This window comes from Lepus europaeus, chromosome 19, assembly GCF_033115175.1.
Source record: "Lepus europaeus isolate LE1 chromosome 19, mLepTim1.pri, whole genome shotgun sequence".
Lineage (NCBI taxonomy): Eukaryota > Metazoa > Chordata > Mammalia > Lagomorpha > Leporidae > Lepus > Lepus europaeus.
In genome coordinates, this window is record NC_084845.1 from 11,196,927 (window position 1) to 11,220,881 (window position 23,955).

A 23,955-nucleotide genomic window follows, 5' to 3' on the forward strand; every position below is an offset into this window, starting at 1 on the left:
CAGAGGGGGCAACATCAGGGCCTGGGCCAATTCAAAGCCAGGAGCCAGTGCCCATTCCGTTCTCCAAGCTCCTCATGCACTGCCTGCTGCCTGCTCAGGCCCATTCCAGGAATCTGGGACTCAGCGGGCGCTCTGAGGGGCGAGGCGCCAGCATGCCGGCCCCTGTGGGCCTATTGGAAGACATCCATGGACAGTGACTCCTTCAGTCTGGAGCAATCCTACACATTCACCCTGATGGAGGAGAAACGGAGATGAAGGCAAAAGACGCGGCCCTTAGTCCTCCTGAGGTAGCAGCCCTGAGTAACCACCCCGTGGTGTCCGCCAGCACTAGGACGGGACGCCGTGCAGTCCTTCTTACCAGGGCTGCACGGAGCAGGCACAGCGACCGCGGCTTTCCCAGCTGTCTGTCAGGACCGCTCTCTGGGGGATGGCGCTACCTGTGTGCATGCTGTCCTGTGGACCGTGCTGCCTCCCTCGTCCTCCACTAGTGCAGCCCCCGCGGGAGGAGAGGCGCGGCCGGGCCGGGACCCCCGGTCCTGAGGGCCGAGGCTGCCCTGCACGTGGGCGCTGGGAGAGGCGCTCAGGACCTCAGGCGCTCGCCGTGCGCCCGCCCCGCGGCCCGGACCGCGGGGCCCCGGGGCCGCCGCTCGCTCACAGCACTGGCGGCGAGCGTGCAGTGGCGCTGAGGGCCCGGACCTCTGGGCCGTGGGCAGCCTGGGGAACTCCGCAGAGGGAAGGGAAGCCCCCGCCCCAGCCTCTGAGTGTCTGAGGAGAGGCTGTGTCCGATGTCGAGGCCGGGGCGAGCACAGAAGGACCCGAGGGGAACTGCCCCGTGCGCAGGCTCACGTCTCTCCTGTGGGGTTCAGCACGGGAGACAGGTGTTCTTGGGGGGGAGGAGGCGGGCCGCGAAGCCTATTTTCGCACATTTTCAGAGAGGCTCTGTGGCACAAACGGTCGGCGCTCAAACTTCCCGGCCACACGCAAGATGGCAACGGCCCGACCACGCCCCCAACGGCGCATCCCGGGGCTGGGGCTGGAGAGACGCTACGGAGAGATGTCCATCACAGCGTCGCCCCGCCCCCGAGGGCAGCGAGCACCAATCGGCCGCGCGCGGGGCGGGGACAAGGCCAGGGGAGGAGCCTGCTGTTGTCCCAGCAACGGCCAGGGAGCCTGAGGCGAGGGCGGCCGCGGAGGGTTCGCGCCTTAGCGCCCTTGGCGTCAGGGAGCTCCCCCGGGAGGCGCGAGGCGGGCGTTGCTGGCGCCCGCGAAGAGGACGGAGTCGGCCAAGAACCAGCATCCCGGCTGCCGCATTGGCTTCCACTAGCCGTTAAGCGCTGTGAGGTAGGATGAGGCATGCGCATCGAGTAGGAGGCGGGGCCTAAGCCGTTCGGAAGCGGGCCTCGACCTAATACGCATGCGCCTTCGAGCCTGTGGGGGCCGATCAACCGCGAGAGGCGGAGTTTTGATGGCTGTGGGTGGAGCTCAAGGCCCCCAAACTGGACTTAGCCAGACGAGGAAAAGGTTTAAGGAGAGCATAGTTAGGCACTGGTTTCTCAGTCTAGGGCTACTCCCCCCGAATCCCGGGGAGACAGGGTCGGTGGTTAACACTGCATCCTCAGAGGGTTGACAAAACCAGCTTGGTGAAGAGGAAACTGCAGGCAAGGCAAAGAGCTGAACACGATAATGGTGGGGGGGTGGGAGGGGAGGGCTGTCCCAGGCAGGAGGAGCCCCTGGAGTTTGCTCCTTCCTCCTGCTTCCTCCAGGGTCTGGCTGAGCCTCCCACTCAGACTGGCTTCCCTCTCCCCACTCCCACAGAGGAAATAGAGGGCTTCCGCCTCAGCGCCCACTGCTCCTGTGACAACACAGATAATGTCCTCCACGTGGACGTCAACGGTGTCCATGGCCCTGGTTCAGGCCAGCCCCGACTGTGATCTGTGTGTGCTCGTGTGTGTGTGTGTACTCCCAACCCCACAAACCACACCATGCCATGTTCCATCCATCTGAGAGTCTACACCCAAACAGGGATCAATTCGGCAGCCAAGCTGGCCATGCCGCCATTCAGAACCCATTCTGGCACGTCCTGCTTGTCATCTACAACACACTGGACCTCATCATGCAGCCAGACATTTCCCAGCTGTGCTGAGACGTAGAGAGCAACTTCTGCTACAGGTGAACACAGTGGCCCTTGGCTATGTCCCTCCAGGCTGCCCCCTGGCTCAACCACACTCAGCTGGGCTGCTCTTCTCTTTAGCCTGAGGGTCAGGACCTGGCAGCTGGGTTGGGACCTGGGAGGCCTAGAACGTGGGGCACGGGCCCCTTGCCTGGTGCAGTGCAGCAGTCGGAGGCTGTCAGGATGTGGGCACGGGAACTGGAATTCGGTGTAGCAAGGCTGCCTTGCTGGGGGCTTCTGAAAGTGTCTGGGGCTGGAGTTCTAGAATGCTGGGTGCAGCGTCTGTGACTGGGAGCTGGGCCGCTGGAGTTGAGGAGGCTGCAGTGCTGGGAGCCTAGAGTGAGAAGATTGTGCGTTTTGGGTTCCTACACCCCTGGCAGCTCAGAGACCCCAGTGCTGGCCCCCTGGCGTCCTGGGACATTAGGTTCCCAGTGGTGGACCCTGGGCTGAAATGTGAGCCCTGGCTGGGTGTGGAGGAAGTGGGAATGCTGACTGCGAGGATGCGGGGCTCAGCCAGGGAGTGCGGGGTCCTGGAAGGCGGTAGGCTGGGCCTCGTGTACTGGCTGCGCATGGCGGAAGGCTGCATGGGAGGTTGGAACATGGGGCTCTGGAAGGCCTGGAGCCTGGCGAGCTGGGACGCAGGAAGGGCGTCTTCGAGCTAGAGCGCTGGGACCTCACAGCCCAGTCAGCTGGGGCCCAGGTCGCTGGAGTTCACTTAGAATGTGGAGGGCCCAGCGTGGGAGTCGCAGCCCACCCCTCCCCTAGGAGACTCTGTGGTGCTGTCCGGGCTTTATTTCACGGCATCCCCGGGGGGACGTCGCCCCTTCTCCAGGGCTCTTTCACCACCAGATCTCACACCTGGGCTAGGACCCCCAGGGAGAGAGGGGCTGAGGTCCTGAGCGCCCTGGACTCTGGGAGGCAAAACAGGAGCTCAGCGGCGAGGGCGCTGCCCAGAGTCAGACCTGGACCTGCTCAGGGCTCTGGACTACGGGGACGCAGGCTTCAAAATCTAGACCTGGGAGCCGATCAGAGGACACCTCCCCACACACACCTACCTGGATATCCAGAAAGTTGAGGGAAAAAAAATCTGAGTTTATTTCTGTATAAAACATTCTCTGAAATCTATGCATAGTTTTTTTTTTCCTATATGCATTTTTCCACGTATTCTGAAAAAAGTTTGCATCAAAACATTACTTTGCCTCGAATTGATTCTAGAGAAACAGATACTCCTGGCCAGTATTGTGGCATCGCAGGTGAAGCACCACCTGCAGTGCCAGCATCCCACATGGGTGCCACTTTGAGCCCCTGCTGCATCCACAGTGTTGGAAAGCGGTGGAAGATGCCCATGTGCTTAGTCCCCTGTGTCCATATGGGGGACCTGTAGGAAGCTCCTGGCTCAGGCCTGGCACAGCGAGGATGTTGCGGCCTTTAGGACAGAACCAGCACAAGGAAGATCTTTTTCTCTCTCTCCTTTTCTTTTTTTTTTTTTTCGACATGCAGATTGGATAGTGAGAGAGAGACAGAGAGGAAGGTCTTCCCTTTGCCATTGGTTCACCCTCCAATGGCTGCTGTGGCCGGCGCATCTCGCTGATCCGAAGGCAGGAAACAGGTGCTTCTCCTGGTCTCTCATGCGGGTGCAGGGCCCAAGGACTTGGGCCATCCTCCGCTGCCTTCCCGGGCCATGGCAGAGAGCTGGCCTGGAAGAGGGCCAACCGGGATAGAATCCAGCACCCCAACCGGGACTAGAACCCGGTGTGCCGGCGCCAGAAGGTGGAGGATTAGCCTGTTAAGCCACGGCGCCGGCCTCTCTCCTTTTCTTTCTGTCTCTATAACTCAGCCTTTCATATAAAATAAAATTGTTAAAATAAGTAGAAAACAAATAAATACTAATATATATAGATGTGTAAATCATAAATATAATTATGCTATATAAGCATTAATGATATACATTTATATATTATATAGATACTATATATTATGTAGTAGATATTCTATGTATGTATTTATAAATGTATATTTCCACATATAAATAAAGATTTACATAAACAAGGGAGGGGAAGAGAGAGACACAGAAAGGTCTTGCATTCGCAGGTTCACAAATGGCAGTGACGGTGTATGAGTGGCTATGAAGAATGAAGATATTTGTTACATATAATATAAATAAAATACATATTTAAAGTTCATATTTAGGGGCCGGCACCGTGGCTCTCTTGGGTAATCCTCTGCCTGCAACACCGGCATCCCATATGGGCGCCGGGTTCTAGTCCCCGTTGCTCCTCTTCCAGTGCAGCTCTCTGCTGTGGCCCGGGAAGGCAGTGGAGGATGGCCCAAGTGCTTGGGCCCTGCACCCGCATGAGAGACCAGGAAGAAGCACCTGGCTCCTGGCATCGGATTGGCGCAGCGCACCGGCGTAATGGCCATTTGGGGAGTGAACCAACGGAACAAAGACCTTCCTCTCTGTCTGTCTGTAATTCTACCTGTCAAATAAAAAAAGTTCATATTTATATTACATAGGTGTAATCAATCATATAAGCATATTATCTATATATTTAGAGGCATACATTAAAATGATATATGCAGGTAATATTACATACACAGATGTTATTGAGAAACATACACACATACTACATACACAGATGTTACACAGAAACATACACACACATTACATACACAAATGTTATATAGAAACACACACACTACATACACAGATGTTATATAGAACACACACATACTACATACACAGATGCTACATAGAAAAATACATACTACAGACACAGATGTTATATAAAACACACTACATACACAGATGTTATAGAGAAACATACACACATACTACATACACAGATGTTATACAGAAACACACACACTACATACACACATGTTATACAGAAACACACACACTACATACACAGATGTTATCTAGAACACACACATACTACATACACAGATGCTACATAGAAACATACATACTACAGACACAGATGTTATATAAAACACACACTACATACACAGATGTTATAGAGAAACATACACACATACTACATACACAGATGTTATACAGAAACATACACACACATTACATACACAGGTGTTATATAGAAACACACACACTACATACACACATGTTATACAGAAACACACACTACATACACAGATGTTATATAGAACACACACATACTATATACACAGATGCTACATAGAAACATACATACTACAGACACAGATGTTATATAAAACACACACGCTACATACACAGATGTTATACAGAAACACACACTACATACACAGATGTTATATAGAAACACACACACTACATACACAGATGTTATATAGAAACACACACACACGACATACACAGATGTTATATAGAACATACACACATACTACATACACAGATGCTACATAGAAACATACACACATACTACAGACACAGATGTTTTATAGAAGCATACACACTACATACACAGATGTTATATAAAACACACACACTACATACAGAGATGTTATACAGAAACATACACACATACTACAGAGATGTTATATAGAACATACACACTTACTACTGTAAGACCCCTGCTAAAAGTAAATATTAAAATAATATTATAGTAAAGGGTTAAAAAGTTTAGCTGCTGACAGTAGACATCCCTTAAAATAACTGTGTCTCCACCCACCTGCAGAATAACCTTGGGAAACTGCCTTGTGAAACTGCTCTGTGTAACTGTCTCATGCGATAACACTTGCAGGCGTCCGGAAAGAGTTGCAATAAGGTTCTGTGACCATTGTATAAACTTACCCCTTCCCTCGCTAAAATCGCAACAAGAGTTTGCCCTTCAAAATAGCTAATCACCAAGCGCTCCGCATACATATGTTAATCAGGTGGCTATTGTCTTTAAAACCTGCTGTAACCCCTGCTCTGGGCTCTCTCGCTCTCTCGACGGCCTGTGGTGCCAGGGAGCCCGTTTGCACAAACGCCTAATAAAAATCCTCTTGCTTTTGCATCTACAGGGCTGGAGTTTTGGGTCTTTGGGCGACCACCAGAGCGCGTTGGATTCCCAGATTCACTACATACACAGATGCTACATAGAAACATACATACTATAGACACAGATGTTATATAGAAACACACACACTCCAGACACAGATGTTATACAGAGACACACACACTCCAGACACAGATGTTATATAGAACACACACACACTCCAGACACAGATGTTACCCGTAAGTGGGTGTCATACATACGGAGAAGCGGCGGCTCCGGGGAATTCTAGGAGGAGCCTAGGACAGGCCCCGCCCCTCTCAAGGCCTGGACCGCGTCTGGCTCTTTCTCCGTCCAAACTTCAAAGCAGAGGACGGAGGAGCCCGCCGGGGCCGCCTGGACTCCGCCCGGACCCCGCAGAGCTCCTCTCATGGTGCCGGCTGGGTCTCCACAGCCCCGCTCTCCCAGACCACCCCGCGTGGGCGCCGCCCCGCTCTGGAACCTTCCGCGGGGGAATCCTGACACCCATGTGGGAGACAGATGGAGCTCTCGCCCCGGCTTCAGCCTGCCTCAGGTCTGGCCATTGCCGCATCTGGGGAGTGAACCAGAGGACGGATGATCTGAGTCTCCCCGTCTCTCACTCTGCCTATCACATAAACAGACGTATATTTCATTAGACGGCTTTCATGTCCAGGGCGGCTGCGGCCACGGCTCTGACGGCAAAGGTCTGGACCGTCCGCTCCCCAGCTCTGCACGTCCACATGCGCGTCCGGGGTTCTCCACGAGGGACCCTGGGCCAGCAGCAGCCAGGCGCTGACAGCTTGCGGGAGACCCCTCAGCAGCGGCCACCGTGACCGCGCTCCAGCTGACCCGGAAGTGCTCCCGGTGCCCGTCCAGACATGGCCAGGCCTGTGGCCTCCAGGACCTGTGATTCACACCACTTCGCCCTTGCTTGCTGAAGGACCCTTATGGGGGAGAGGGACAAGAAACTAGGCCTGGGCAGATATCAGGGGCTTCTTAAGAGGTTAGATGTTCCCCAGAGTCCAGCGGGCAGGACGTTCTCTGGGAAGGAAAAGTCAATCCCCTTCAGAGAACCTCTAGGCGTGCCCAGAGCAGAGCTGCCACTCCCCTTCAGAGAGTCTCTAGGCACTCTCCCTCAGCACTCTCCTCAGCACGTTCCCTCAGCACTCTCCTCAGCACTCTCCTCAGCACGTTCCCTCAGCACTCTCCTCAGCACGTTCCCTCAGCACTCTCCTCAGCACTCTCCGGTATGCTAATTGTCCCTCCAAACCAGCCAATCCCGTGCCACCTCTGCATTCCATATGCTAATGGTCCCTCTGAACTGACCAATCCTATGCATGCGCATTAGGAATATGCTAATTCGTTGCCTATATAACCTGTGTGAAACTGCCGCTCAGGACTCCTCACCGCCTGAGGTGGGGGCCCGTTTGCGCAAACGTTCAATAAAAACCTCGTGCTTTTTGCATCAACTGGTCTGGAGTCTGGATCTTTGGGCGTCCTCCCGAGCAAGTGGGCATCTCTGCAACTGAGAGGTCCAACATTTTGGTGGCCCGTACGGGGATTTTAGGTCGCCCTCAGACCCATTCCCTGAGGACCAGTTGGAGGTACGATTAAGTGTTTTCTGTTTGTTGTTCTTCGTCTTGAGTGTTCTGACTGGCCAGTACCTGACTCTGTGAGACCAGTGGGGGAGGCAGGCGTGCCCAGCAACCCCTGGTCCGTTCCCCGGAGGACGCTCCGGTTTGTGAGACCAGAAGGGGAAACCCTCGGTCCATTCCCCCGGAAGACGCTCCCGGGGTGGTCTGGAGGTGGGTCGGAGACCAAGTCTCCCTCCTTCCCGGGGAGGGCTGGTCAGGCAGCCGCTCCCAAAAATAGCGCAATAGCGTTCAATTTGTCCTAGCCATGTGGTTTGTCTTGCTTACTGTATGTGTCTGTGCATTGGCTGTTCTTTTTGTTTGGGCTGAAATCCTTGCACCCATGGGTCAACAAATAACCACCCCTTTAAGTCTCACTCTAGATCACTGGAAGGACGTTCGAGAACGCGCACGCCACCTCTCAGTGGAGGTTAAAAGGAAACAATGGGCAAAATTCTGTTCCTCAGAGTGGCCGGCCTTTGAGGTCGGCTGGCCAAGGAACGGCACTTTTAACCTCGATATTATTTTACAGATTAAGGCGCGAGTCTTTCAGCCAGGATCCAATGGACACCCTGATCAGGTGCCCTACATTACCACGTGGGAGGATCTTTCACGTAACCCCCCTCCCTGGATAAAACCCTTCTCCTTCCCGACGGAGCCCATACGGACCCCGATACCCCCTCCTCCTATCCCGGTTGTGCCAACCTCCTCCCTATACCCTCTGAAGGAGATTCGAGATCCAAAACCTGACAAGCCACCGGTTCTTCCGGCTGATCAGGACTTTCTGCTCTTTGACTCTCCCCCACCCTATCTTCCCGGCCAGCCTGCTCCCCCGCAGGAACCCCCACAACAACCAGAGCGGGATGTGCAACCTTCTGCACCATCCCCTGATTCCACGAGGGCAGGGGAAGAAGTCTCAGCGCCTTCCCCGCCCTCCAGCCGCCTGCGCCTCCGTCGGGGGCAGGCAGGGGGCTCGGGAAGTGTCTGGACTTCGCAGGCTTTTCCTCTTCGCTCGGTGGCTGGCCAGATGCAGTACTGGCCATTTTCTGCTTCCGATCTTTACAATTGGAAAACCCATAACCCCTCTTTCTCTCAGGACCCCCAGGCTCTGACTGGGCTGATCGAGTCAATTTTATTGACTCATCAGCCCACCTGGGATGATTGTCAGCAGCTTCTGCAGACCCTCCTCACTACTGAGGAAAAGCAGCGTGTCTACCTTGAGGCACGGAAAAACGTCCCTGGAGCAGATGGCCGACCGACCCTACTGCCAAACGAAATCGAGGAGGCGTTTCCCTCAACCCGTCCTGATTGGGACTACACCACCGTTGCTGGTAGGGAGCGACTTCGTCTTTACCGCCAGATTCTCCTTGCGGGTCTCAGAGGGGCTGGAAAGCGCCCCACCAATTTGGCCAAGGTACGTGCAGTAGTACAGGGGGCTGAGGAAATGCCGGCAGGCTTCCTAGAAAGATTAATGGAAGCCTACCGTATGTACACCCCGTTTGACCCCCTGGCAGAGGACCGGCAGGGAGATGTAATCATGTCCTTTATAGGACAGTCAGCGCCGGACATCCGCAATAAATTGCAGCGGCTAGAGGGGCTTCAGGGGTATACTATACAAGATTTAATGAAGGAGGCAGAAAAGATTTACAACAAAAGGGAGACCCGAGAGGAGAAGGAGGAAAGGATCCGCAAGGAGCAGGAGGAAAGGGAAGACAAAAGAGACAAAAGACGTAATCGAGAGCTTAGTAGAATTTTGGCCACCGTAGTGCAGGATACAGAAAGGAGTAGACCAGGACAGAATAGGGACTTGGGAGACAAACGAAAGCCTCGGGTGGAAAGAGATCAATGTGCCTATTGTAAAGAAAGAGGACACTGGGTCAAAGACTGCCCGAAGAAAACACAGGGACCAAAGAAGAGACCAGTTCCAATCCTGTCCCTGGAAGAAGACGACTAGGTGAGTCAGGGCCAGGAGCCCCCCCCTGAGCCCAGGATAACCCTTGAAGTGGGGGGCAGACCGGTAACCTTCCTGATTGACACGGGAGCCCAGCACTCGGTACTGACTTCAGAAAAAGGGCCTTTAAGCTCCAAGACTTCCTGGGTTCAGGGGGCAACTGGAGGGAAGTTATATCGCTGGACAACCAATCGAGAGGTCCAGTTAAGTACAGGACTTGTGACACACTCGTTCTTACTAGTGCCAGACTGCCCCTACCCCCTCCTGGGCAGGGACCTACTCTCGAAGGTAGGAGCCCAAATTCACTTCCATGAGAAAGGAGCTACCATCACAGACTCAGGAGGGCGGCCCCTCCAGGTATTAACACTACGCTTGGAGGACGAACACCGATTATTCGAGAGGCCCTCGTCCACCATGGCTCCCCTGGACCCCAAGTGGCTCACAGATTTTCCTCAGGCCTGGGCAGAGACTGCAGGAATAGGGCTGGCCGTCAACCGGCCTCCCTTGATCATAGATCTGAAGCCCACGGCCATTCCCGTGTCAGTTCGTCAATATCCGATGGGCAAGGAAGCTAAGGAAGGTATCCGGCCACATATCCAGAGACTGTTACACCTAGGCATTTTAAAACCTTGTCGTTCACCTTGGAACACCCCCCTACTACCAGTAAAGAAGCCTGGTACGGGTGACTACCGCCCGGTACAGGACTTGCGGGAGGTTAACAGGAGAACGGAGGATATGCATCCCACAGTGCCCAACCCCTACAATCTGCTAAGTACCTTGCCTCCGACCCACGTATGGTACACTGTGTTAGATCTAAAAGATGCATTCTTTTGTTTAAGACTGAGCCCTCAGAGCCAATCCATCTTTGCTTTTGAGTGGAAAGACCCAGAGACCGGGTTTTCAGGACAACTCACCTGGACAAGGTTGCCCCAAGGATTTAAAAACTCGCCTACCTTGTTTGACGAAGCTCTGCACCTAGATTTGGCCGACTTCCGAGTCAACCATCTGGACCTGGTCCTCCTGCAATATGTGGACGACCTCCTCCTTGCCGCTGAAACTGAGCAGGACTGCCTAAAAGGTACCGGGGCCCTGCTACAGAGACTGGGGGAATTGGGCTATCGAGCCTCCGCGAAAAAGGCCCAAATATGTCAGAAACAGGTGGCCTACCTAGGCTACCTCCTAGAAGGAGGGCAACGGTGGCTGACAGAGAGCCGAAAAAGGGTGGTTGCTCTAATTCCACCCCCCACCGATGCCAGAAAGATGCGGGAATTCCTCGGGAGTGCGGGATTCTGCCGCCTTTGGATTCCTGGGTTTGCGGAGCTGGCAGCCCCATTGTACCCCCTCACGAAGTCCAATGCTCCCTTTCAATGGAGAGAAGAGCAACAGCGGGCGTTTGACAACATAAAAAAGGCCCTATTGTCAGCCCCAGCCCTGAGCCTCCCTGATATGACCAAGCCCTTCACATTATACGTGGATGAGAACAAGGGAGTGGCGAAGGGAGTGCTAACACAAATGCTTGGACCCTGGAAAAAGCCGGTGGCATACTTTTCAAAAAAGCTAGACAATGTAGCGGCCGGCTGGCCTCCGTGCCTCCGCATGATAGCGGCCGTGGCAGTTCTGGTGAAAGACTCGGATAAATTGACTCTAGGCCAACCTCTCACCGTAGTGGCACCTCATGCTGTGGAGACAGTTATCCGACAGCCACCAGATCGGTGGCTCTCAAATGCTCAGATAACTCATTACCAGACTATGTTATTAAACTCAGAGCGGGTCCGGTTTGGGACTGCCACCTCTTTAAACCCGGCCACCCTGCTCCCGGAACTGGGGCCCCAGGCCCAGGTAATCCATAACTGTCACCAAATCCTGGCTGAGGCCCACGGCACCCGAAAAGACCTAACCGACCAGCCTCTGCCGGATGCCGAAATGACCTGGTTCACGGATGGGAGCAGCTTTCTACAGAACGGTGAGCGGAGGGCTGGGGCAGCGGTGGTGGATGGAAAAACTGTTATCTGGTCAAGTGCCTTAAAGCCTGGAACTTCTGCTCAAAAAGCCGAGCTCATAGCCTTAACTCAAGCTTTAAAACTGGCACAAGACAAAAAGGTCAACATTTACACAGACAGTCGGTATGCTTTCGCCACTGCCCATGTACATGGGGAGATATACCGGCTAAGGGGCCTCTTAACCTCGGCAGGCAAGGACATTAAAAATAAGCAGGAAATCCTAGATCTTCTACAGGCCCTGTTCCTGCCCAAAAGGTTGAGTATAATCCATTGCCCCGGGCACCAACGAGGAGACGACCCCGTAGCAAGGGGAAACAGGATGGCAGACGAGGCCGCTAGGGCGGCAGCCCTGAGCCAACAGGTGCTCCCGTTAAAGACAACTGAGCCCACCCAAGTATCGAGGGAACCACCTTTCCTCTATTCGGACCAAGACTTAGATACGATCCAGCGGCTCGGTGCAGAGTATGATGAACAAATAAGGGTTTGGAGGCTCGGAGAGAAAATAGTCCTGCCACACCAATTGGCTAAAGAAATAATTACCAGCCTCCATCAATGGACTCATTTGGGACACAAAAAGCTAAAAGCAGCCTTACAGAAAGATAGGCAGTCTTATTACATCCCCGGACTTGACTCTTTAGTCCAGCAGGTGACTGAATCCTGTGTTCCGTGTGCCAAGGTAAATGCCAGACACCTCAAGCTCCCGGAGGGAGCTAGGTTAAGAGGAGACCGACCAGGGATCAACTGGGAGGTCGATTTCACTGAGATAAGGCCGGGCAGTTATGGGAATAAGTATCTTCTAGTTTTTGTAGACACCTTCTCCGGATGGACTGAGGCATTCCCCACAAAACGGGAAACCGCCCGGGTGGTCGTCAAGAAGATCATAGAGGAGATCTTCCCCCGGTTCGGCTTGCCTAAGGTAATCGGGTCCGACAATGGCCCAGCGTTTGTCTCCCAGGTAAGTCAGTTGGTGGCCAAAGCATTAGGCATAAATTGGAAATTGCACTGTGCCTATAGACCCCAAAGTTCAGGACAGGTAGAAAGAATGAACAGAACAATTAAAGAGACCTTGACCAAATTAGCGTTGGAGACTGGTGTTAAAGACTGGGTCCAACTCCTCCCTATGGTGTTGTTCCGGGTCCGAAACACGCCCTCTCATTGCGGGCTGACACCATACGAAATCCTTTATGGAGGGCCCCCACCAGTAGCAGGCTTGCTTGACCTTGCCAGTGACTCTGTTGCCGATGCCCCTAAATTACAGGCCCGGTTGAGAGCGCTCCAGATCATCCAGAACCAGGTCTGGAAACCTCTTGCAGCAGCCTACCAACCCGAGACGACAACCATCCCACATCCTTTCCAAATCGGTGATGCTGTGTATGTCCGAAGGCACCAATCTAAGACTCTAGAGCCCCGGTGGAAAGGCCCCTTCACTGTGCTGTTGACAACTCCCACCGCTCTCAAGGTCGACGGAATCGCTGCTTGGGTCCACGCCTCACACGTGAAGCGAGCACCACCTCCCCAGGGCCCCGAGGATCCGGATAGACCAGCCAAATGGAAGCTCCAGCGCACTCAGAACCCACTCAAGCTAAGACTTTCAAAAACTGTTTAATATTTATGATGTTCCTGGCCTTTCCCCATTGTTTTTCCAATCCCCATGCTCCACAATTGTTAACGTGGAACCCAACCCAGTCCAGCAAGAACAGAGTTCCCTCCCTCCAGTGAGGCAGGCTCTCCCCAGGCCGGTCCAATAGATTTTAGGATTAAAATCTTTGCAAAAAGAAAAGGAGGGAATGAAGGACCCTTATGGGGGAGAGGGACAAGAAACTAGGCCTGGGCAGATATCAGGGGCTTCTTAAGAGGTTAGATGTTCCCCAGAGTCCAGCGGGCAGGACGTTCTCTGGGAAGGAAAAGTCAATCCCCTTCAGAGAACCTCTAGGCGTGCCCAGAGCAGAGCTGCCACTCCCCTTCAGAGAGTCTCTAGGCACTCTCCCTCAGCACTCTCCTCAGCACGTTCCCTCAGCACTCTCCTCAGCACGTTCCCTCAGCACTCTCCTCAGCACGTTCCCTCAGCACTCTCCTCAGCACTCTCCGGTATGCTAATTGTCCCTCCAAACCAGCCAATCCCGTGCCACCTCTGCATTCCATATGCTAATGGTCCCTCTGAACTGACCAATCCTATGCATGCGCATTAGGAATATGCTAATTCGTTGCCTATATAACCTGTGTGAAACTGCCGCTCAGGGCTCCTCACCGCCTGAGGTGGGGGCCCGTTTGCGCAAACGTTCAATAAAAACCTCGTGCTTTTTGCATCAACTGGTCTGGAGTCTGGATCTTTGGGCGTCCTCCCGAGCAAGTGGGCATCTCTGCAACTGAGAGGTCCAACACTTGCAAGGCCTCTTCCCTCAGTCTGCCAGGCCCAGGGCACGCAGAGGCCTCCCAGGGCCCTCGGGCGTCGGAGACGGAGGTCAGCAGATCCACGGAGCCCATGGGAAGCTGAGCGAGCGTGAAAACCTTAGCCCACGCAGGCTCACGCACACAGAGGCCAACAGTAGGTCTGAGCTGAACGCCGGGGTTTCGGGTGCCGATGTCGGCACAGACTCTCCCAGTCTGGCCCAAGCAAACCTCTGAAACCCGGAAGTCCTGGAGCTCCCCACAGCCCTCAGACAGCGGGGACGCTCTGCGCAGGCGCCGCTGCCCACGTGATCCCCTGCGCCCCGCCCACTTCCTGCCCCACGGAAGGTTCCAGAGCGGAGCAGCGCCCGCGCAGGGTGGTCTGGGAGAGCGGGGCTGTGGCGACCTGGCCGGCACCATGAGAGGAGCTCTGCGGGGTCCGGTCAGAGTCCAATTGGCCCCGGCGAGATCCTCCGTCCTCTGCTTTGAAGTTTGGACGGAGAAAGAGCCAGACGCGGTCTAGGCCTTGAGAGGGGCGGGGCCTGTCCTAGGCTCCTCCTAGAATTCCCCGGAGCCGCCGCTTCTCCGTATGTATGACACCCACTTACGGGTAACATCTGTGTCTGGAGTGTGTGTGTGTCTCTGTATAACATCTGTGTCTGTAGTGTGTGTGTGTTTCTATATAACATCTGTGTAGTGTGTGTGTGTGTTTCTGTATAACATCTGTGTATGTAGTGTGTGTGTGTTTCTGTATAACATCTGTGTATGTAGTGTGTGTGTGTCTCTGTATAACATCTGTGTCTGTAGTGTGTGTGTGTTTCTGTATAACATCTGTGTAGTGTGTGTTTCTGTATAACATCTGTGTATGTAGTGTGTGTGTGTTTCCGTATAACATCTGTGTCTATAGTGTGTGTGTTTCTATATAACATCTGTGTATGTAATATCATGTGTATAGTGTTTCCACATGTGTGTGTATGTAGTGTCTATATGTAAGTCGTTTATGTCTATTTCTAATGTATCTATTATATGTATTCATGTTTATATTTATATATTCATATTATATTTATAATATCTATTGTAAATAATTATTTAACAAGTATGTCATGATACATAAGTATTTATGTAGGCTAAATATGTTTACATAATGTATATGTGTCAATAGAAATATCAATTTCTACATTTATATTAGCTATTATATATAGTATGTATGTAATACACAAAATTTGTATTTATGTGTATTCAGATGACTAATATATTTATATAATATATATGCATACATTTATATATCTATATAATTATATAATAGAGAATTTGCTTATTTATTTATTTTAAAGTTTTTTTTTGAAAGATTTACATAAAGAAGGGAGGGGGAGAGAGAGACATAGAAAGGTCTTCCATTCGCTGGTTCACAAATGGCAGTGACGAACAGAGCTGGGCAAGGTTTGAGCCAGGAGCTTCATCCAGATCTCCCTTGGGCCATCTGCTGCTGCTTCCCTAGCCCATCAGCAGGGAGCTGGGTAAGAAGTAGAGCAGTCAGTATTCAGAGGGTGCATGTGGGATGCTGGCATTGCAGGCAGCGGGTTTACCTGCTCCAGTACCTATTTCTGTATGATTTGTTTAGGGCCAAGTAATTTCTGGGTACAAACTTTTTTCATACTACACAGAAAATTCGTATTATAAAAAAACTATGCATAGATTTCAGAAACCATTTGCACCAAAATAAACTCAAGCTGTTTATTCTAATTCCCATTAGCTTTCTGGATCCCCTGAAGCATGTGTGTGGGGTGTCCCCTGGATCGGGCTCCCAGGTCTGCATTTCGCAGCCTGCGTCCCCGTGGTCCAGAGCCCTGAGCAGGTCCAGGTCTGACTCTGGGCAGCGCCCTCGCCGCTGAGCTCCTGTTTTGCCTCCCAGAGTCCAGGGCGCTCAGGACCTCAGCCCCTCTCTCCCTGGGGGTCCTAGCCCAGGTGTGAGATCTGGTGGTGAAAGAGCCCTGGAGAAGGGGCGACGTCCCCCCGGGGACGCCGTGAAATAAAGCCGGGACAGCACCACAGAGTCTCCTAGGGGAGGGGTGGGCTGCGACTCCCACGCTGGGCCCTCCACATTCTAAGTGAACTCCAGCGACCTGGGCCCCAGCTGACTGGGCTGTGAGGTCCCAGCGCTCTAGCTCGAAGACGCCCTTCCCGTGTCCCAGCTCGCCAGGCTCCAGGCCTTCCAGAGCCCCATGTTCCAACCTCCCATGCAGCCTTCCGCCATGCGCAGCCAGTACACGAGGCCCAGCCTGCTGCCTTCCAGTACTCCGCACTCCCTGGCTGAGCCCCGCATCCTCGCAGTCAGCATTCCCACTTCCTCCACACCCAGCCAGGGCTCACATTTCAGCCCAGGGTCCACCACTGGGAACCTAATGTCCCAGGACGCCAGGGGGCCAGCACTGGGGTCTCTGAGCTGCCAGGGGTGTAGGAACCCAAAACGCACAATCTTCTTACTCTAGGCTCCCAGCACTGCAGCTTCCTCAACTCCAGCGGCCCAGCTCCCAGTCACAGACGCTGCACCCAGCATTCTAGAACTCCAGCCCCAGACACTTTCAGAAGCACCCAGCAAGGCAGCCTTGCCACACCGAATTCCAGTTCCCGTGCCCACATCCTGACAGCCTCCGACTGCTGCACTGCACCAGGAAGGGGCCCGTGCCCCACGTTCTAGGCCTCCCAGGTCCCAACCTAGCTGCCAGGTCCTGACCCTCAGGCTAAAGAGAAGCCCAGCGTAGTGCAGCTCAGCCAGGGTCACAGCCTGGAGGGCCACAGTCAAAGACCGCCATGTTCACCTGAAGCAGTAGTTGGTGTCCAGGACTCAGCTGAGCTGGGCACTGTGTAGCAACTGCTCCCGTTCCAGGGGGGTGGCCCAGAGGAGCAAGAAGGGCCGGTTCATTCTCTCAATGTTGGCGTTGTCACCTTGGCGGCCAGAACTGATCCCTGTTTGGTTGAAGACTCTCAGGCGGATGGATCAATGCCATAGGGTAGTTTGTGGGGTTGGAGGGGACACAGACACACAAGCACACGCAGTCACACAAGCAGATGACAACCTGGACTGGGCCGGGCCAGGGCCATGGACTCACCGTTGATGTCCACGTGGAGGACATTATCTGTGTTGTCACTGGACCTCCGGGCGCTGAGGCGGAAGCCCTCTATCTCCTCTGTGGGAGTGGGGAGAGGGAAGCCAGTCTGAGTGGGAGGCTCAGCCAGACCCTGGAGGAAGCGGGAGGAAGGAGCAAACTCCAGGGGCTCCTCCTGCCTGGGACAGCCCTCCCCTCACCCCCATCGTGCTCAGCTCTTTTCCTTGCCTGCAGCGTCCCCTTCAGGTGTCAGCTCACATGTCACCTCCTTAGAGAGGCTCCCCGGGATGCACACCCTCCCGGACATCACCTTGTTTTCTCCATAGCATGTGACCTCTGACAGTGCTGTTTGGCTATTTATTTCTCTCACTGTTCTCAGTAGAAAGTAGTGTGCACCCAGATAGAAACCTCTATTTTTCTGGTTCCCCTATGAGCCTAGCTACAGTCTTAACAATATCTGGGAGCAGGTGTTGTGGTGCAGCAGGTTAAGCCCCCGACTGCAGCCCCAGGAGGTTGTTCATTGCTCAGGCCCCAGGACTAGTCCAGGCCAAAGCCAGGAACGTCATTGGAGCATCCAATGTGGGAACAGTTGCACTGCTTTCCAGGCCCGGTAGACTGATTTCCCTGGGAAGTGGAGCAGATGGGAATTGAAGAGGCCCTCATGTGATGTAGGTCATGGGTGGCAGCTTGACAAGCTATGCCGAGATGCGGATCACTGGGCTGCTCCACTTCCGATCCACCTCCCTGCTGATGTGCCTGGGAAAGCAGCAGAAGATGGCTCCAGTGCTGGGCCTCTGCCAGCCACGTGGAGACCTCGCCACCCACACAGGGCCGGGCCCAGGACAGGAGCCTGAGGGGATTGCTGGGATGCGTGCATGACTAGGAGGGACACTGGGCACTGTGGACTCAGCGAGGGAGAGGAGTGGCACAGTCCTTTCCTGGGCAGATGCACTGTGCCCGGCTCTCCCTGCTCTCAGGGCCTTTGCACAGGCTGCTCCCCTGCCCAGAACACGCGGCCCCTCATTGCTTCCTTCCAGATTGTACTCAGCCCTCCAACATCAACTCAGAATCGTCCTCCTCCAGGAAGCCCTCCCTGAACCTAGGCTGGGCCAGGCACTCCCTTTGGGCTCCTCATCCCAGCCGTGGCCACTCTGGGTCATCCCTGCACAGCTAACCACCCACCCACCCACCCAAATGATGATTAGCTCTGTGCAGACTGGGACCGGGCTGTCCTGGTCAGGCTGTGTCTGTCCCTGCATCACCCGTCACAGGGCAGAGCAAAAAGCAGGTGCTCAGGAAATGGATGAACCACGAACAGATCCCTCACTCATCTCCAGCTCTGAGTGCCTTAGACACCAACAGGGTGTGGGGACAGAACCCAGGAGAAGCAGGGGTGGGGCAGACCTGGAATCCTTACCCCCACCTCTCAGCCACTGCCGCACAATCCTGGTGACAGTAAATGACAACCACTCATCTCTGTCACTGGGTGTCAGCTTCCGGCTCCTGTGGTAGTGCCAGGAATCATTGCTGCATTTCTGGAGGACAAAGCACGGGAGAGGGAAGGCTGGAGATGCTGCCAGTGCCTCCCACACTGCGCGTTCGATTCCTCCTCCCCCTGGGCAGATCCAGGCTCGCCCAGGAAACACCACACCCAACCTGCAGGCTCCAACCCCCTGCGCCCCAGAAAGGAGAGGCCAAGCCTCTTTGGGGTGCTCAGCTGCCCCCACTCTCTGAGGGACTGCAGGGTGCTCTTCCCTCTGGAGGCCTGAGGTACTGACCAAAGGCTGGGCCCCTCTCCACCTGCACAGCCCGCACGGCCAAGACTGTGGTGCCAGCTCCTGGGCTGTGCTGAGCGTTCAGTGGGCAGGAGTGACAGCCTGGTTCTGAGCTGAAGGCTTAGGTAGAAGCCATTCTGTGCTCCAGTGTTTGATAAAGCCCAGGAAGGCCGGCTATGGGCCTGAGCAGTCCCAGGAGACTCATGTCTACAAATCCAGGAGTCTGGGGCCAGTAGGGGCACAGTGTGCTGTGGCACAGCCCATGGTGCTGGCATCCCATAGGAGCATCGTTTGAGTCCAGGCTGTTCCACTTCCAATCCTGCAACCTGCCAGCGCACCTCGGAGGGCAGCACAGACTGTTACGAGTTGGGCCTCTCCTTCACACGTGAGACCCAGGTGGAGTTCCAGGGTCCAGGTTTCAGTTGTCCCAGCCCTGACCACTCGGTCCATTTGAGATTGAACCAACACAGGCAGGATCTCTTTATGACTCTGCCTTTTCAATAAAGAACTTAAAAAACTAATGTAACAAAAACCAGGTCTGTGACCCATGGCACAGTGGGAAGGTGGAAACAACCTCCTGGGGCTGGACACATCCTCAGCAGCTACAGCCAAAGCAGGGGTCATCAGACACTGCAGCATAGGAGCACTCAACCCAGTGCTCTCATGGGAGGCCCTCAGGTCTCCGAGCCTGCGAGTCCGACACTCCCGACGGCAAGGCTTCTAGGTCAGTGATCTAGAACTCCGGCCTTCTAGAAGGGCAGATAAGGGCCTGGAGACTCCACCTGGAGAGCAGCACTGTCCACAGACTTTCTGGAAGTCTTCACAATCAGTGATTTCCAAGGCAGCAGAAGCTGGGACAGGTATTTAGCTTAGCAGTCGCTGTGTCTGTGTCCCATAGCAGGGTGCCTGGTTGGCTACCTGGCTCTGCTCCTGACTCCCGCTTCCTGCTAATGCAGACCCGGGGAGGTGGAAGGTGATGGCTCAAGTAGTTGGGACCCTGTCACCCACACGGGAGACCTGGGTGGAGTTCTCAGCTCCCTCCCAGGTGTGTGTGTGTGTGTGTGTATACTTGTGACTCTGTCTCTCAAGGAAATCAATAAGAAATGAAAAGGACTCTCAGGGGCTGGAGTTGTGGTGGGCAGGTTAAGCCACGGCCTGTGATGCCTCCATCCCACTGAGCAGTGGATGAAGCCCTGGTTGCTCCATTTCTCATTCAGCTCCCTGCTGATGTACATGAGAAAGAAGCAGAAGATGGCCCCCTGCCTCCCACAGAGGAACCCAGGATGGAGTTCCATACTCCTGGCTTGGGCCAGGTCCAGCCTGGGTGGTTGTTGCCATATGTGGAGTGAACCAGCAGTTGAAATATCTCTCTATTGCTGTCTCTATCTGTATTCTCCTCTTTCTGTAATTCTGCCTTTCAAATAAATAATCTTATTAAAAAACTTTAAAAAAATGAATTATAAAATCACAGCCAATTCATATGACTGTGGTACACTCGAAATATTTAATGTTAATCAATTTCAATTTTAATCATGTTAATTATGAGTGGGGCCACGACAATTTAACAGGTTTATAGCCTAGAACCTTCCAAGTTTTCGACTTTCTACAGTCTTGACTTCTTCGAGGGCCTAAATCCTAAGACCCAGCCTTCCAAGCATTTGAAAATCCTGGCAGAGTGCGAAGTTCACCAGAGCCCCAGGAGTCCCTGTCTGTGCTCCTCCCCCTCCCCAGGGCCATCTATGAGGACCCTGCGGCCAGCAGCCTTCCACCCCCACCTGGCCACAGCTCAGCTCCCTCCTCACCTGGTACAGCTCCACGACCTGCTCTTGCTGTGTCTTGAGCACTTGCAGGCGCAGCTCTGCCTGGTACAGCAACACCGGCTTGGGCACTGCTTGCCGGAGCTCTGACGTGTTGAAGAGCATATAGACGCTGTGCCGGCTTTCTTTGAATTTTTGGTAGATTTCTAGTTGGGAGGAGCAGACAGGAGTTGGGGTTTGGCAGGGGCAGAAGGAACAGGGGCACCCCCAGTCTGAGGGCAAGAGCCAAGAGCTGCAGCCCAGGTTGGAGTTGGACTCTGAACTTTTAACTGTGTGACCTTGGGGCCGAGGGTCCCTTTGGGTGGGCTTCCTGCCCTGCACCGTGGGTCCTGACCACTCTGTCTCCCTGAGGCCTCCTCTTGCCCACCCAGGGAGTGGCCGTGTGGCTCCCTTCTCCCAGGCACCCAGCTCAGATGCGGATTGCATTGCAAGAGGAAGGGTCATGGGTAGAGGCTGGGGTCAGGAAGAGCCTCTGCTGCCTCTGCGCTGTGTGACCTGGGGCACTCACTCCCCTCCCTGAGGAGGCTGGCTGCCCCCTCCCACCCCCTGTCTCATCCCATGCCCACACCCATCACGCAGACCTCTGCCTCTCTCGCCACAGTCCCGTGTGTCCCGTTTGCCCTGGAAGCGGGTCCACGCTCCTGACACTTTGCTGCGGTTCGCCTCACCTCGCTTTTGCTCCTTCCGTCTTTCCATTTCGTGACCTCCAACTCTGCCCAGCTTTCTCACTGGCTCCCTTTCCCACAAACTAGGGGCTCAGCCTCTCCCACAGAGCACCCCTCTCTGCTGCTCCACCCCGCGACCCCCGCATTCCGTGTGCCCTGCGGAGGGAACAGCCTTCTACCCCAATGCCTGGGTCTTCCAGGACCTCCCTCGATCCCGCGGGTCCCGTCCACTTGGCGCACTGTTCCAGGACCAGTCCCTGAGGGACGGGGAGCTCAGCGCCCCTGTCCTTAGGACACGCCCTCCCCCACATTCCCTGTGCACCCAGGGGTCCCCTTCCTTCCACTCCTCTGCTGTGTCCTCTGGGGGTAATTTCCTCCCTGAGGCCTGCCCTCCGGCGCCCCCTGGCGGCCCCCTCCCGGGTCCCCGTCCCTAGGAGCTCACCGTGGTTGCTGTCCAGCATTGACACACTGGTGATCTCCTTGCCAAAGAAGTCTGACTTGGGTTGGGGCTTCTTTTTAGCGCTCTCCCCGGACACCTGATCGCGGGTTCTGTTGTACAGGGCGAGTATGTCCTCGGGCACCGGACCAGTCGGCACCTCATCGTCACTTGGGGGGCTGGAGAGCCCCAGCTTGCTCAGGATCAGGGCACCGATGGCCTGGATGTACTGCTGTCTGAGCAGCTCCATGTGGGTGTTGTTGCGGCTGAGCATTCCCGCGGCTGGGCGGGCGGGTGACAACACTAGGAGCCACAGCAGCGGCAGCAGCAGTCGCACCCCGGAGGGCAGCATGGTGGAGGCAGAAACTAAGCAGCACTGCGGAGAACACCAGCAGGGCTAGGGTGGGATGGGGAGGCCTGACCTGGCAGCGGCTGAGGGTCTCAGGGGGAAGCTGAGGCCTTCAGGAAGGCAGAAGCAGGGGTGGAAGGGAGGCTTGTGACCGGGGTCGTCTCAGTAGCCCGTGGAGCAAATGCAGACGGGCGAGCTCTGCTGCCAGGGGAGCTGGGGCAGGGCCGAGCCACAGTCCCTGGAGGAGGGAAGGTCCTAGGGTGTGTGAGGTTCTGGAGAAGCCTGCAGTGCGGGCGAGGTCAGGGCAAGGCCTCCAGGGCAGTCAGGGTCTGTGGCTCCGAGGGCTGGGCAGGAAGGGGTTTGCTCTAAGGAGACAGGCAGGGAGCAGACGCGTGAGAGGCTGTGAGGAGGGTGGCGGCCTGTGTTTCCCGAGGCTTACCTCCGCCTGGGCCAGCGCTGTGCGAAGTGGTTCCCACACCTGTAGCTCCAACCACAGTGGAAAAGGTTCCAAAATTCTTTCCTTTTATCCCAACCAGCTGTCCCTCCTGCAGCTCCTCCTCTCTCTCCTCCCCCAGTGGTGGCATCATGGACGGGGCCTCTTCTCAGACTCCTTGGCCTGGGGTTGTTGCCTCAAGTCTCCTTCCTCTGTTCTGGGCCCAGCCCCTGCCTGAGGGCAGCTCCCATCCGGGGGTGTCCAAGAGGGGACAGACCCGACCCTGCTGTCCAGGGATCCACTAGAGACTCCCGCACCCCATATCACAGTGCCAGTAGGAGCCCCATCTGCTCTGCTTCCCATCCAGCATCCTGCTGGTGCACTGCAGACGGCAGAAGATAATGGCTCCAGCTAGGGTTCCTGCCACTCCCATGGGAGACCAGGAGGGAGGTTCGCTCTCCTGGCTTCAGCCTGGCCCAGACCCTTTGAGGCATTTAGGGAGTGACCGAGGGGATGGAAGAACTCCCTGTCTCTGGCATTGTGCACTTTAAATCAATCAATCTATAAAAAAAATCAACAAAATGCACCCATAGAGTCTTGGGGACCCCTTGTTTCAGGAGCTGGTGCCTAAGGCTTCCCCTTGAGAGAGGCTGGTCTTGCACTTGCAGGGCTGCAGGGCTGTGATGTGACTCCCGAGGCTGGGTGCTCGGAGGTGCTGAGGCCCCCTCCCTGCTCCCTCTGGGGGTGCCTCACTGTGAGAGGGTCAGTGTGAGGACAGAGAAGCAGCCAACCGAGGGGCACAAGCAGGACAGGGCTGAGGTCTGTGGCCGACACCAGTGCCATGTGAGCGCCCATGCAGGGGGCAGGCAGGTCTCCCAGCCCTAAGCAAGTCTCCCTGTGACTGCAGCGGGACCAACACCCTCACTGCTAATTCAGGAGAGACCTGGGCCACAGCCGCACAGCTCAGCTATGCCAGCTTCCAGACTTAACAGAACTGTGTCAGAAGATCAATGTTTGTTGTTGCTTTAAGGTATTCAGTTATTTATTGAAAGGGCAGAGCACCTGAGATAGATGGAGGGACAGAGAGAGAGATGTCATTCACTGGGTCACTCCCCAGTGCCTGGGACCTGGGAACTTGATGCAGTCTCCCACCTGAGTGGCAGTTTTCCTACTGTGTGATGCTAACATCCAACCCAGCGTCTATGTATTAAATATAATTTCTATTTATTTTTTCT

At 54.8% G+C, this 23,955-nt stretch overlaps 3 protein-coding genes across 3 annotated transcripts; 1 reads left to right on the forward strand and 2 right to left on the reverse strand.

Moving 5' to 3' along the window:
- Nucleotides 1-1,253: 1,253 nt before the first annotated feature.
- LOC133748118 (uncharacterized) lies at nt 1,254-8,889 on the forward strand (the record flags this gene model as incomplete). The annotated part of the gene is made up of 3 exons (XM_062176692.1): nt 1,254-1,341; nt 1,816-2,169; nt 4,456-8,889. A coding segment is annotated over exon 3 (822 nt), but the record flags the coding sequence as incomplete, so codon positions are not given.
- Nucleotides 8,890-15,564: 6,675 nt separating this feature from the next.
- LOC133747635 (transforming growth factor beta-1 proprotein-like) lies at nt 15,565-21,533 on the reverse strand. Its single transcript, XM_062175959.1, has 6 exons — nt 21,506-21,533; nt 20,823-20,983; nt 18,663-18,780; nt 17,249-17,326; nt 16,958-17,105; nt 15,565-15,651 (listed from the first exon to the last, which is right to left on the reverse strand). Exons 1-5 carry the CDS (start codon nt 21,531-21,533, stop codon nt 16,984-16,986), a joined length of 507 nt encoding a protein of 168 aa, XP_062031943.1. The 3' UTR covers nt 15,565-15,651; nt 16,958-16,983.
- A 60-nt stretch (nt 21,534-21,593) lies between these two features.
- LOC133747636 (transforming growth factor beta-1 proprotein-like) lies at nt 21,594-23,260 on the reverse strand. Its single transcript, XM_062175960.1, has 3 exons — nt 22,727-23,260; nt 21,945-22,241; nt 21,594-21,658 (listed from the first exon to the last, which is right to left on the reverse strand). Exons 1-3 carry the CDS (start codon nt 22,872-22,874, stop codon nt 21,594-21,596), a joined length of 510 nt encoding a protein of 169 aa, XP_062031944.1. The 5' UTR covers nt 22,875-23,260.
- Nucleotides 23,261-23,955: the final 695 nt, after the last annotated feature.

Excerpts from the sequence above, each read along its gene's own strand:
- LOC133747635 (XM_062175959.1), bottom strand. The coding sequence starts at position 21,533 with ATGGAAAGACGGAAGGAGCAAAAGCGAG. Across the intron at positions 20,984-21,505 it reads ACGGAAGGAGCAAAAGCGAG|AAATCTACCAAAAATTCAAA; the intron begins GTGAGGCGAACC and ends CCTCCCAACTAG. Across the intron at positions 18,781-20,822 it reads AGGTCGTGGAGCTGTACCAG|AAATGCAGCAATGATTCCTG; the intron begins GTGAGGAGGGAG and ends TTTGTCCTCCAG.
- LOC133747636 (XM_062175960.1), bottom strand. The coding sequence starts at position 22,874 with ATGATGCCACCACTGGGGGAGGAGAGAGAGGAGGAGCTGCAGGAGGGA. Across the intron at positions 22,242-22,726 it reads CAGCGCTGGCCCAGGCGGAG|TGTTGTCACCCGCCCGCCCA; the intron begins GTAAGCCTCGGG and ends TGTGGCTCCTAG. Across the intron at positions 21,659-21,944 it reads AATGCTGGACAGCAACCACG|GGCACACGGAATGCGGGGGT; the intron begins GTGAGCTCCTAG and ends TTCCCTCCGCAG.